General features: G+C 37.7%; 1 protein-coding gene across 1 annotated transcript in view; it reads left to right on the plus strand.

Moving 5' to 3' along the window:
* Bmp5 (bone morphogenetic protein 5) overlaps window positions 1-12334 on the plus strand; it is a 125219-nt gene that overhangs the window by 86434 nt on the left and 26451 nt on the right. Inside the window, exon 4 of the mRNA XM_021206415.1 lies at window positions 11048-11242. Within this exon, the coding sequence (XP_021062074.1) occupies window positions 11048-11242 (195 nt within the window). The remainder of the gene's footprint in view (window positions 1-11047; window positions 11243-12334) is intronic.

Below are 12334 nucleotides of genomic sequence, written 5' to 3' on the forward strand. Positions count from 1 at the left end.
TTCCTTCCTTCCTTCCTTCCTTCCTTCCTTCCTTCCTTCCTTCCTTCCTTCCTTCCCTTCCTTCATTTCCTTTGTGAGATAAAGTCTCACTATGTAGCTCTGGCTTCCCCAGAACTCACTATGTAAAACAGGCTAGCCTTAGACTTAACAGAAGTCTGCCCACCTCTGTCTCCCTAGAGTGCTGGGAGTAAAGGCATGTGCCACTATACTCGACATTCAGCTGCCGTATTTATTAATCACAGAAAGATTCCATCTCTCAGGGTATATCGGTGTGTCAGGACATGCTTGTCAATATTTTTTGAGACTTCTGTATTATGCATATTTAAAAATGTGTGTGTGCTTCTGTGTCTATGTGTGTATGTTTGTGTGTGTGCATCTATGCATGTGTGTTTGTGTGTGTGTTGCTTGCCCACGCACATGTAAAGATGACAAAGGAGGTAGTCAGATCTCTCACGAGTGGAGTTACAGACATTTGTCAGATATTCTGCTTGTTAAATAGGTGCTGAGAGGTTCCTAACTCTGGTCCTCGTGGTAACACAGAAGGACGTCTGAACCACTAAGTTGTTTCTCCAGCCCCTTGAGAGGTCGTTTCTCCCTAATTTGTCAGTCATAGAGTCCTACACCTGTTTGGTATGTTAGTCCATTCATTCCATCTTTTGTTTTTTGACATATTTAAAAATGGCATAGAATTATATATGTATGACATGTAAAGGAGAATGCTTAGTTTAAAATTGCTCGTTTAAATGTCACTCTAAAAATGATAGCCCAGAGTTTCAGGAAAGACATTATTCTTACACTTTACTTATTAATCAGAATATGAAGAATTGCTAAAAGAAAAATCTAACCATGTGATCTAAAGTTAATTTTTTTTTTCAAAATACCACCTACCTTTCAGGTTCAGGTAATAGTTTAAAATCTAAGCCTTTTTTGTTTGTGTTTGAAATTTTGAGTAGGTGTGAATCCTGTGAGAACTTGAGCAGCCATGTTAAATTATGTTTGGAGTACTAGAAGTTTGTATGCTTATATCTGGAACTAGGTCTGCCTTTCTCCTATATAACCCAAGCTATGCATATTTTCATCAAAGTCGAAATCTGTAGCTAGATTAGAAGATTCATAATTTTAGGCCACACTGACTTTAAGTATGTATGGAATTCAAGTAGATAAAAATTATATCTTGACTAAAGTGCTTAAAATGTAATATGAGCATAATTTAGTATATATGGTAGGCAGAAAACTCTATACATTTAAAATAATTGGTTTCCAAAAAGGGCAAAATCCAAGTGTATTTTAGTGTTACTGAATCCATGGCTATGTGTATTAGAATTGAACTTACCACAGGCTGAACATACTTGAGATCAAGCAGACATGCCAATGTAAAACACGGGACTGATTTGCTTTTTGTGTAGTCGACAGTAATGGGTGTTGTATACCTTGCTTCAAAGACAGGGGACTTAATTTGTTCATATTCCATCACAGGTGTTCTGGGTTAGTCAGTCAGCAGCAGTAGGTTTATAGGAAGGTTGAGAGAATTTATCCTAATGTCTTAGAGGGATATCAACACTTAGACTCTGATAAATTCTTAAGTGAATTCTTTTCAGATTGCGTGTCCTCCAGGGAAACAAAATGGCCTGATCTAGAGGTACTTAGAGGTGCATCAGCTCAACTCTGCTTTCTGTCAGAATATCTTCAACAACCCTGTTTTGAAAGAATTAAAGATGTTTGACTTTACATTTTTTCCCAGAAGAAATCACCTAGAAATATAAAGCAGGAAGTTTAGGATAGGCCTTTGGTACAGTACAGTGTTCTAACTTCTCTGCTACGGTAAATCTGAAATAGACTCAGCTGGATTCTTGGTGAATTTGCCCCAACTCTCTGTTCTCAGTGTTTATTCAAACCAGTAAGTTTGGAGTGGTAGAAACTGAAATCTTAAATCTCCATTCTCTATTACAGAACAAAATTTAGTAGAGTGGAGTTCAGTCTCATTTATTTTTCTAGTGATATCTATTTTAGGAAGTAATCTGTTCTTTAGTAGATACTATTATTTGCCCACACTGTAACTAATAAAGCAGTGGAAAAAATGCCCATGTATATGCTAACAATTCTTTCTTTCTTTTTTTATCACCTGGGACCTGCACAACAATTTTAAGGTACAATAGGATGACATTTTGCATACAGAGATTCTTTATTCTACAGGCAAAAAGATAATACCAGTGCCAGCATAAAATTCTAGGCTCCTATACTTTAAAAAAATTAATTACTGTGCTTCATAACCCAAGCATTTTATTTTATTTTTTTTATTTTTATTTTTTTATCTCCTGTGGAGTTTGTTTTTTAACACTTTATTTACTTCACAGATAGAAGAAACACCCATTGGTGAGGGTTATAATGGGTCACTGTCACGGGATAGGAAAAGGAGATTCTAGCTCTGACTGTGACTTTAAGGGCACCTCATCCATCCACAATGCAAACATAATTCTGGGACCTTCTCACTTTGTTTTCCTGAGTTAAGCACGAGGGACTGGGTTAAAGTTTCCAAGCACTGCTAGTGGAACCTGTTAGGTAGAACATACAATACCTAGTCTGCGAAAATGCTTCTTAGTCATTCTCTTCTATGGAAACATTGGGACAGATTTTATACTCTATTCCCCCTTTTCACTGTCACTGCCATAGTTACTTTTAGGCTTCCCTGTTCTTTTGGATTTTCTTTTTTTCTTTTTTTTTTTTTTTTTTTTTTTTTNTTTNTTNTNTGTAAGTACACTGTAGCTGTCTTCAGACACTCCAGAAGAGGGCATCAGATCTCGTTAAGGATGGTTGTGAGCCACTGTGTGGTTGCTGGCATTTGAACTCTGCACCTTTGGAAGAGCAGTCGGGTACTCTTACCCGCTGAGCCATCTCATCAGCCCCTCTTTTGGATCTTCAATGGAATCTTCAGGGTTTATCTATTTGGCATGTCTAATCTGGTATGGTAAAAATCTCAACGTCCTACAGTCAGGATTTCTAACCATTTATTAAACTTCAAAATCTCCAGCTATGTGCTATTGCCTGCTGTCATTTAAGGCAAGCCTGAAGTGCTGTCTACTCAGTTCTGCCTCTTAAATACATAGATTTGTTCAAAATGCATTCTATTCCTGTGTTCTAGCTTTGATTTGTATGTATTCAAACCCACCAAGATATTTGGTAGTGAAAAAGTGAGCTTTGTGGATTGAGAGACTTGAATCTCAGTTAATATCAATGGATGAATCCATACCCAGAGGTAAGTTAGCAGACACATGGGAAATGCTAAACACAGGTTTATTGAAATATCTGCAAGTGACCTCATGCTTCATGACTGAGATCTAAGAAGATATATATATATATATAAGCTTTGGGTTTTGGTGAAGCAGATCTAAATCCTGCTCTACCACTTTGGGCAATGATTCTGAGCCTTGGCTTTCTAATTTGTCAAGTGGATGGTCTCATAATTGTATGGGTCTTAACATTTANCTGGAAGCTCTTGAAGTACACACTAGGCAAANAAAAACAAACAAACAAATACCAGTAGTTGTTTTAAGTAAGATTTTTATCAATTTCAAATAACAATATTTCAAACAACCTGGCTTGCTTAATGGCGAAGATGATTTTGCATGACAAAAATTCAGAGGTAGTGAGAGCTTTACCTATTTTGGAAACAAAGATTCTGGAATATTGAACCCAGAATTTCATTTATCCTGAGTCTAATCTCTATTCCCTAGATACATCCCAGACACAAGTACAATCTAACATAGCAGTTCCTGATGCAACAAATCCATTCATCCTCTGAACCTGATTAAGTCAGTTTTGTGTTGCAAAATGTTCCCACTTTGACAAATGGGTATTTCCTCCAGAGTTACTGACAGGTATCTNGGGATTCANTCTGACTGGTCTCTTTAGAGCCAAGTCACCAAGGAAGCACAACCCTCTGATTGGCTGAGTCAGGACTTGGAAAAGGAACATAAACCTACTTTAAAAGTTTGGAAGCCTAGGACAGAAAGTCCTTTGTTTCTGTGCTTTACCCCAGCATATTGCTTTTGTATGCATGCCTGCTAGCTCACTTGTCTCTTCATTAAAAGAGTTTAAAAGCCTTGCAATTATGGGCATCAAACACTTCTATTTGCCAGAGAAGGCAGACTACCTCACACACTGCAGTTACTTCCATAATCCCCAGCATCTTCATCTTCACATGATTTATTTTGTGGATGCATTGGTATTAGGATTGAACTCTAAGGACCATCTAGCTGATACTCCTGAACAAATAAAGAGGTATTAAACATTAGCTGAATTTATTCTTCATAAACAGCATCTCTTTGTCTCTAGAAGCCTTTAGTGAGAGCACTGGAAGGCTGCCACATTCTTCTGCAAGCCTTCAACCCTCTTCACCTCTCTCTCTCTCCCCCTCTTCCTCACATGTGGGAGAACATATGTGTATCTAAACTTGAACAACTCCTCACAACCAAGTTCTTTGCCTCCCATTATCCTCTCATTGCATCTCTGCCCCTGCCAAGAACATAGATTTCCTACATGGTATTATACAAGGGAGCTATTTTCTCCTTTAGCATTATCTCTTGCATTAGTACAGAACTGCTAATGTCTTTTGATTGCTGGTCTATTAACCTAGAGAGCTCCTCTGATTCTTTGAAGTCTCTGCTGCCTCTGATTCTGATACAGAAGACCATTTTAGACCTCATTCTATTGCTTCCATCCCTCTCACACAGGGAGAATGTATTGTCTACTGTGCCACTCTGCTAACCAAGTCCCAAAGGAGGACTAGCTCCTAGCATTTTACAGAAATTTATATTTAAAAGACTTGCTGTATTTTCTCTTTGTTTCTGGGATTAGAGAAGACTTGATTGTAATAGAGCTAGAAACAACCCTGACTTACAGACTCAAAGGTTACTTCTTGATAGTCTTTAGTACCTTGCTCTAAATAGCTCATTCCCCCCCCCATTCTCTTTATTGAAAGTAAATGCTTTTTCCTCACATAATATATCCTGATTATGGTTTCCCCTTCCTCTACTCCCAGTTCTTTCCCATTTCCCCTCCTATCCAGATCCACCCTCTTCTGTCTCTCATTAGAAAACAAATGGGCTTCTAAGGGATACTAATAAAATAATTTAAAATAGGATAAAAATTAAAAAAAAAACCACACATTGGAATGGGAAAAAAACAAACAACCAGAAGTAAGAAAGCCCAAGAGACGGCATGAGAAACAGAGGCACATTCAGGAATACCATAAAAACTGGAAACCATAATAAATATGCAAACATATACTGCAATGGAAAACAATATAAGAGAAAATATATAAGTATAATCTTAGTTTTTTTCAACAGGAAAAGCCCTGACATGACATTATGAGACACTATGACACTTGCAGACAGGAGTCTCCAAAGATGCCTCTGAGTTTGTTTTCTGTTGGCCAACCTGGGCATGCACCCTGCATTTAAGCTTAGTTTGTCTCCCCAGTGAGTCTCCCATGGAGGAAACTAAGATTCTTATTTGCAAGTGGTTATCAGTTGGACATTGCTTCTGTGTTAGGGATGGGGGCATGTGTCTTCTTTCAGCCCTAGGACCCCATTTGCTTCAGACCCCTGCAGGCCCTGTGCATGCTGCCTAGGTCTCTGGGAGTTCATTGTAATTCAATCATGTTGATTTAGAAAGCCTTGTTTCCTTGATATTCTCCATCCCCCTGGCTCTTACACTCCATTTGTTTCCTCTTCTGTAGGAATCTCTCTGCTCCAAAGGGTTTGATGGAGACATCCTGTTTAGGGTTGAGTGTTCCCAGGTCTCTTTCTCTGCTGTGTGACTGTGGGTCTTTGTGTTTGTTCCCATCTCTTGCAGGAGGAAGCTTCTTTAATGATGACCGAACAAGACACTGACTTATAATTATAGCAGAATGTTATTAGGAGTCCTCCCCAACCACTTTTTAAACAGTGGCATTTGGTTTTAATCTAGGTCCCTGGGTTATCCAGTCTCAGGTTCTTGGTTACCCAAGCAGTGCTGAGTTTGGGTTTGAGCAGGCCTTAAGTTAAATGAGATATTGGCTTGTTATTCTCACAGTTTTGGACCATCATTTCACTAACGTATCTTTCAGGCAGGAGACCAAAGGGTTTGTAGCTGGTTTGATGTATATGTTCTACCTTTGGTTGTACGCAGAGCACTTTCCTGTCCAAAGAAGCTAGAACACTGGGGTGAAGTCTCTATATAGACACGAGGTCAACATCTCCACGTTAGCAACAGCCTAGGTTGTTTGGGGATTCTTATGGAACCCCTATGGCCAATTACCAGATTTTATAGGACCAAATATTGGTACTGGAAGCTTCATGGGTGACAAAAGATGTTCACCTGGGGTTCTCTCTCCCATTATTTGGTGATATCATTTAGATTGCTTTTATATAAGTGTATATTTTAGGAAGCTTCTACAGTAATAGGTTTTCATACTGCCCCTTAAATGGCTATTATTTTCAGCCGTTTCTCCCCATATTCCTTCTCATCTGCCTTTTCCTTCTCCACTTGCCCCTCCCATTCCAGCCCCTGTCCCAGTCATTCATAACTATGTATTCTTTTTCCTTTTCCTAGGGAGATTTTTCCATCTTTCCTAGTCTCTTACTCTACACTTAACATCTACGGTTCTATGTATTCTAGTTTGATTATTATTGATTTGACAGCTAATATTTATATATAAGCAAATACATACATACATACATACATACATACATACATACATACATACATAAATACAACTGTCCTTCTGGTTCTGGGTTATCTCACTCAGGATGATATTTTCTAGTTCCATCAATTGTCCTGAAAATTTCATGATTTCATTTTTTTTTAAGGACTGAGTAACACTACTTCATTGTGTAAATGTACCACATTTTCTTTACACATTTATTTGTTGAGGGACATCTTGCTTGCTTCCAATGTCTGGATAATATAAATAGAGCAACAGTGAATATAGTTGAGCAAGTGTCTATGTGGTAAAATGAAGTGTCCTTTGGGTATATGCCCAAGAGTGGTATAGCTGAATCTTTGGGTAGATCAATTCCTAGCTTCCTGAGGGACTACGACTGCCTGACTGTACCAGTTTGCACTCCCACCAGCAATGGGTGGATGTTCCTCTTGCTCCACATCCTCATAGGCATGAGCTTTCATCTGTGTTGTTGACCTTAGCCACTCTGTTAGGTGTAAGATGGAATCTCAAGTAGTTTTGATTTCTATTACCCTGGTGGCTAAGGATAGCAGACGTTTAAAAAATGTTTCTCAGTCATTTGAATTTCCTCATTTAGAATTCTGTTTAGATCTTTATCCCATTTTAAAAACTGTTTTATTTGTTTTCTTGCTATATAGTTTGGTGAGTTGTTTATATAATTTGGATATTATTCCACTATCATATATGTAGTTGGTAAAATATTTTCCCATTGTGTAGGCTGTTGCTTTGTTCAAATGTATCCCTGTTTGATTGAAGCTGTTAAGCTTTTGCCATTGCATGACATGTGTGAGTCCTAATGTGCCCAACTGTGGATTCAGGCTAACATCTTTACCTTCCCTAAATTAGTGGTCATTTAATTTCACATCCCAATTTAATTTCCATTACATATTCAATCTGTTTTTCAGTCATTGTCTCTATTTTTCTAACTTGGAAATGAATACAAACAAGGACAGCTTTGAAGAGCTTTGGTAATATAAAAAACACAGTTTTCCTAAATGATAATGGTTTAGGCTTCATCTATTTCATATTTCCAATACCTAACATATACTATACATTTAATCATAAGATTAAAAATAATAAAATAAATTTAAAAATCTTCACTATCTTTATTATATATAATATGTTCTATGAACAGATATTTTTAAAGCAGTATTATTTTTCTATAGCTAAAACCAAAAATACTGAGAATCTTTGGAATTAAGAAAAAAAAAAGAAACTTTGCAAACAGAAGGAAACTTGGAATGTGGAGTTAAGTGCTTTTTTAATTATAATAGTCAATGCATATTGTAATGACTAGAAAACCATTTTTTCCACTGTGAAGTCCTTTACAGTAACCTGTTTCAGAATCAGAAAGATCATATATTAAAAATGGTCCCTGCAGTCATCAACATATACAAGTAAAGTTTAGCTACTGTTAAATTAACACTTCGTTAAAATATCAAAGTAAAAGTTTCAACAAATACTTTTTTATGTTATATTTCAAAACAGGACAAAAAAAAAAAAATGAAGAGCAGATTGCCAGTTCTATTTCACAGCAGTCAAGTTTCTCAGTTTGCATTTTCTTTTCTTTTGCTGAGTTCTCTGTTGCTGGAAACTCTTAAACCGATTTCAAGGGCTACACCTGAATAAACACGTTGTAAAAGTGTTTATGTATTGAAGTGGGTCAGTTCAAGGTATGGTATTTGGCTGGAACTTCTAATTTCTCTTTTTACAGCACAAGGACTGCCAGAAGGAGGAAGTCTGAGCTGAATTAATACATTTGTTACAGTGGAAGTAAAATGGAAACTGCTCTAACCACAAATCAAGCTGCCTCTTTCATTTATGCCAATGATAAAGTTTTTCTAAGGAGTATATACATTCTGGCACAGAGCCACCATAAGTTTGCATTTGAAAGGGAAACTTGTATGCTTATTTGTTTAAGGTTTACTGCTTGGGTTATTTGTAAGCCTTTTCCTGGTAGGACTGACTGCAGAAGGGCTTGTGAGACAGCTTTTCTCTGCTATAGGACGATACCCATGTTGCCTGGGTTGGTGCAAACTTTCTTTTAGGAACTAGCATCGCAACATGTGAAGGACCTCTGTGTCCCTCACAACAGCTGTATGAACTCTTGCAACACACACTTATTTTCTGATGGTAGAAAGTCTCTCTGTACAATCCACGTGCACAAAAAACTGTTTATGTTGCCAAAATACACTCTCTTAAAATCAAGGGCTTATTTGGTCAAATGATACTGATGCTGTCTTAGAGGGTTGCTTCCCTTTTCTTTATTCTCTGGTTGGTTTGGTCTTGTAGTGGAGGCTGCTTGATAGTCTTGGCTGAATAAATATTTTAAGAAAGCACGCACATTTCTCAAGGGGCAAGCCAGAGTCAATCATGCACATATTTCAAGCTATGTTATATATTACCCTTACAGGATCAGTAACTTCATATCTAGACTAGTAATTGCAATAAGTCTGAGTAATTCCCCTGTAAAGCTACAGCAGAAAACTAAACAGTTCACCTTGTTTTTGGGTGATTTCTGTGGAACTAGAAGCCAATCAATGGTTTTCTTTGTGTATATATAGTATAGAATATATATTAGCTACACATATATTATATACATCATCTAGTTTCATTTTATATAAACATATAATTTAAAGTGACAATTACTTTAAATTGGGAGCATAGTAGTAACTAACTCCTATAGTGTTTGTGAAACCATATTTAAATAATGCATAGGAAGCACCCAGAGAATTATCTAGTACACTCAGAGGAAGTACTCCAAACATACTGGTACAGTTATAAATATTATTGCTACTCCATGGGAAAGGCAGTTTAATTTACCTCAGTTTCTAGAGCCTAGGACACCCTGACTTGTAATATACTCTGGATTCTCCCTCTTTCTCTGATGTGCAGCCATATGCACAGATTAACAAGGGTCTAAGATATAAACTAAGTACAAATCAAGCAAACATTGATAAGCTCACGTAGAATTTCCTTCTGTATTAAGAGTCACCAGACTTCATTTGAGTCTTCTGAAATCTCAGGCAACTTTCAGTTCATGGAAACTCACTGGGAGAGGAATTTAGAAATTTCCTCACTACTGAGGCCATCTCTCCAGCACTGCCCAGGTGAGATGCAGGGCCACTCTACTGAGTGCCTGTCCAGCCCCTCTCCTGGGCAAAGTGGGAGAACACACCCTAGTGGTGTGGGTGTAGGAGAGCTGGCAGGTTGACCAACTCAGCTATCACCTTGGCCTAGACCCCGGGCTTTGAGTTGGTCCACCCCAACATCTGTCCCATCTATGAACTGCTGAAGCATGTGAAGGGGCCTCTCCTGCAGATCCAAAGCTGCAGGATCTCCATGACACAGGTAAACAACAGGATATCCAAGAGGAGTTCTGGTGAAGATGTAGTATTGATGGTGTAGCAGAAGCCTCAAACCAAACCAACGACTCACTGCAATGGCCATTTGCAAGATATATAGATAAAAGGTATACTATGTGACACATAGTGACACACAACAACATCCACAGCAAGATGTTTATCTATCTATCTATCTATCTATCTATCTATCTATCTATCTATCTATCTATCTATCTTGTTTTCTTTTTGTGGGGAGATTATAAAGGTGGAGGGTGGGTATGAAGCAGTGGGGAGATGAGTGAAATTGGGGTGCATGATGTGAAGAATCAATAAAAAATTTAAAAAAATTCCACGTTTGTTCAAAAACATTTTACAATGAGAATGGAGTTCACAAGAGGCTTTATTTCCAGAAGTCTCCCAGAATGACATGAAGAATGCTAATGGGAGAGTAAACAACTTTGGGAAGTTTCCTGACATTGGCCAGAAGTAAGAGGGCAATTGCTAGTAGTACTGACTTACCCAAGAAAAGCTGAAACTGGCTGGAAGAAGTAGAAATTCCCTTCAGGCATTCAATCTTTGTCACTTAGAGAAGAAAATTATAGCGCCTTTAATGCAGAAAAGCCCAGAGTTGACTTTGGAAACTATATTTGATGTGGACATTTCTAGGCTGATGGAAAGCAAGACTATCACTTTACTTGAGTTCTAAATAAGTGTCAGTGAGTGAGAGTAGCCATGGGATGCCACCTGGTATGCCTCTATGTGTTCTATGTTGTGGTAGAGGGACAAGAGAGACAAATATGCCTAAATATTTATTTAATAATAAATATCAAGGTTTATGAGAATCCAATCCTTAGTTTATAAAGTCTATAAAGAAAACATTCTGATAATGCTTAAATTGTTTCCTTCTCTTCAAAGAATTACAGAGCTCATTCACACTACTTTATCTTTCTCATAAACCACATGTTTATAAATTATGTTCTAGGACGCAGCATCAATGTAAAATCTGCTGGTCTTGTGGGAAGACATGGACCTCAGTCAAAACAGCCGTTCATGGTGGCCTTCTTCAAGGCCAGTGAGGTACTTCTTCGATCTGTGAGAGCAGCCAGCAAACGGAAAAATCAAAACCGCAATAAATCCAACTCTCATCAGGACCCCTCCAGGATGCCCAGTGCTGGAGGTAAGATAGAATGAGCATGACAGTTGTGCTCTGAGAATTATTGGGTCATATGTTGCAAGTCAAGTTGCCACAATAAATTTGCCAGCTGCATATACCTTCATTTGGTACATTAAATCATCTAAGTGATGTTTCTAGCATCCCCAGAATGTTTCGCCAGTGAATCACTCAGTAATTCATTTAAAAATAACTATGATGTGCCTTCATGTGTTGAAAGATTCCATTCAAATTAAAATCAAGCTGGCAGTAATAAAGTTATGAAGTGGCTAAGTCAACAAAGTCTAGCCAAAATGAAATGACAGTTTGCAGGCTGACTTCCTCAAGGAATGGTCAACCAGATGAATACGGCATACAGTTCCTTCTTCAGTGTTTAGGTGTGAATCATGTAGCTTGTTCTAGAAGCAGGAGCATGGCAGACTATTGGACAGTCAGGATGTGTTTGAATGGAATCTTTCAACACATGAAGGCACATTATTATCGGGTGGGCTGGTACCTGGACTATACAATCTCATGCATACATAAAACTTTTCAGCAAAATATTATAGATGCGCAGCTGATATAAATCTACTTTGATTTTAATTTAATCTCCTTTTGGCTGGAAGAGGAGATAAAAGCATCACTGATTAGAAAGTGGGCAAATGCCTGTGACTTAACTATATACTTTATGTCAAGAAGGGCCTTGGTTAGTCTAGGCTACAAGCATGTTTCATATGAGGTGAAACTAATGTCTACATTATTAAAAGAATCTATATCCATCTATGAAAAATAGATTTGGTGGTTGACTAATCCTAGCATATATTTACTGACGTATATGATTCTATGTTTACAGCCACCATATATGTACAGTACTTTGCAAGGCACAATGGATAAACAGTTGCATAGAATAGCTGAAGTCACTAGATATGCACTCACTGATAAGTGGATATTAGCCCAGAAACGTAGAATACCCAAGATACATTTTGCAAAACACAAGAAAACCAAGAAGGAAAATCATNGTGTGGATACTTCATTCCTCCTTAGAATAAGGAACAAAATACCTATGAAAGGATATAAGTACAGAGACAAAATTTAGAGCTAAGATGAAAGGATGGACTA

Source organism: Mus pahari, chromosome 10, assembly GCF_900095145.1.
Source record: "Mus pahari chromosome 10, PAHARI_EIJ_v1.1, whole genome shotgun sequence".
NCBI lineage: Eukaryota > Metazoa > Chordata > Mammalia > Rodentia > Muridae > Mus > Mus pahari.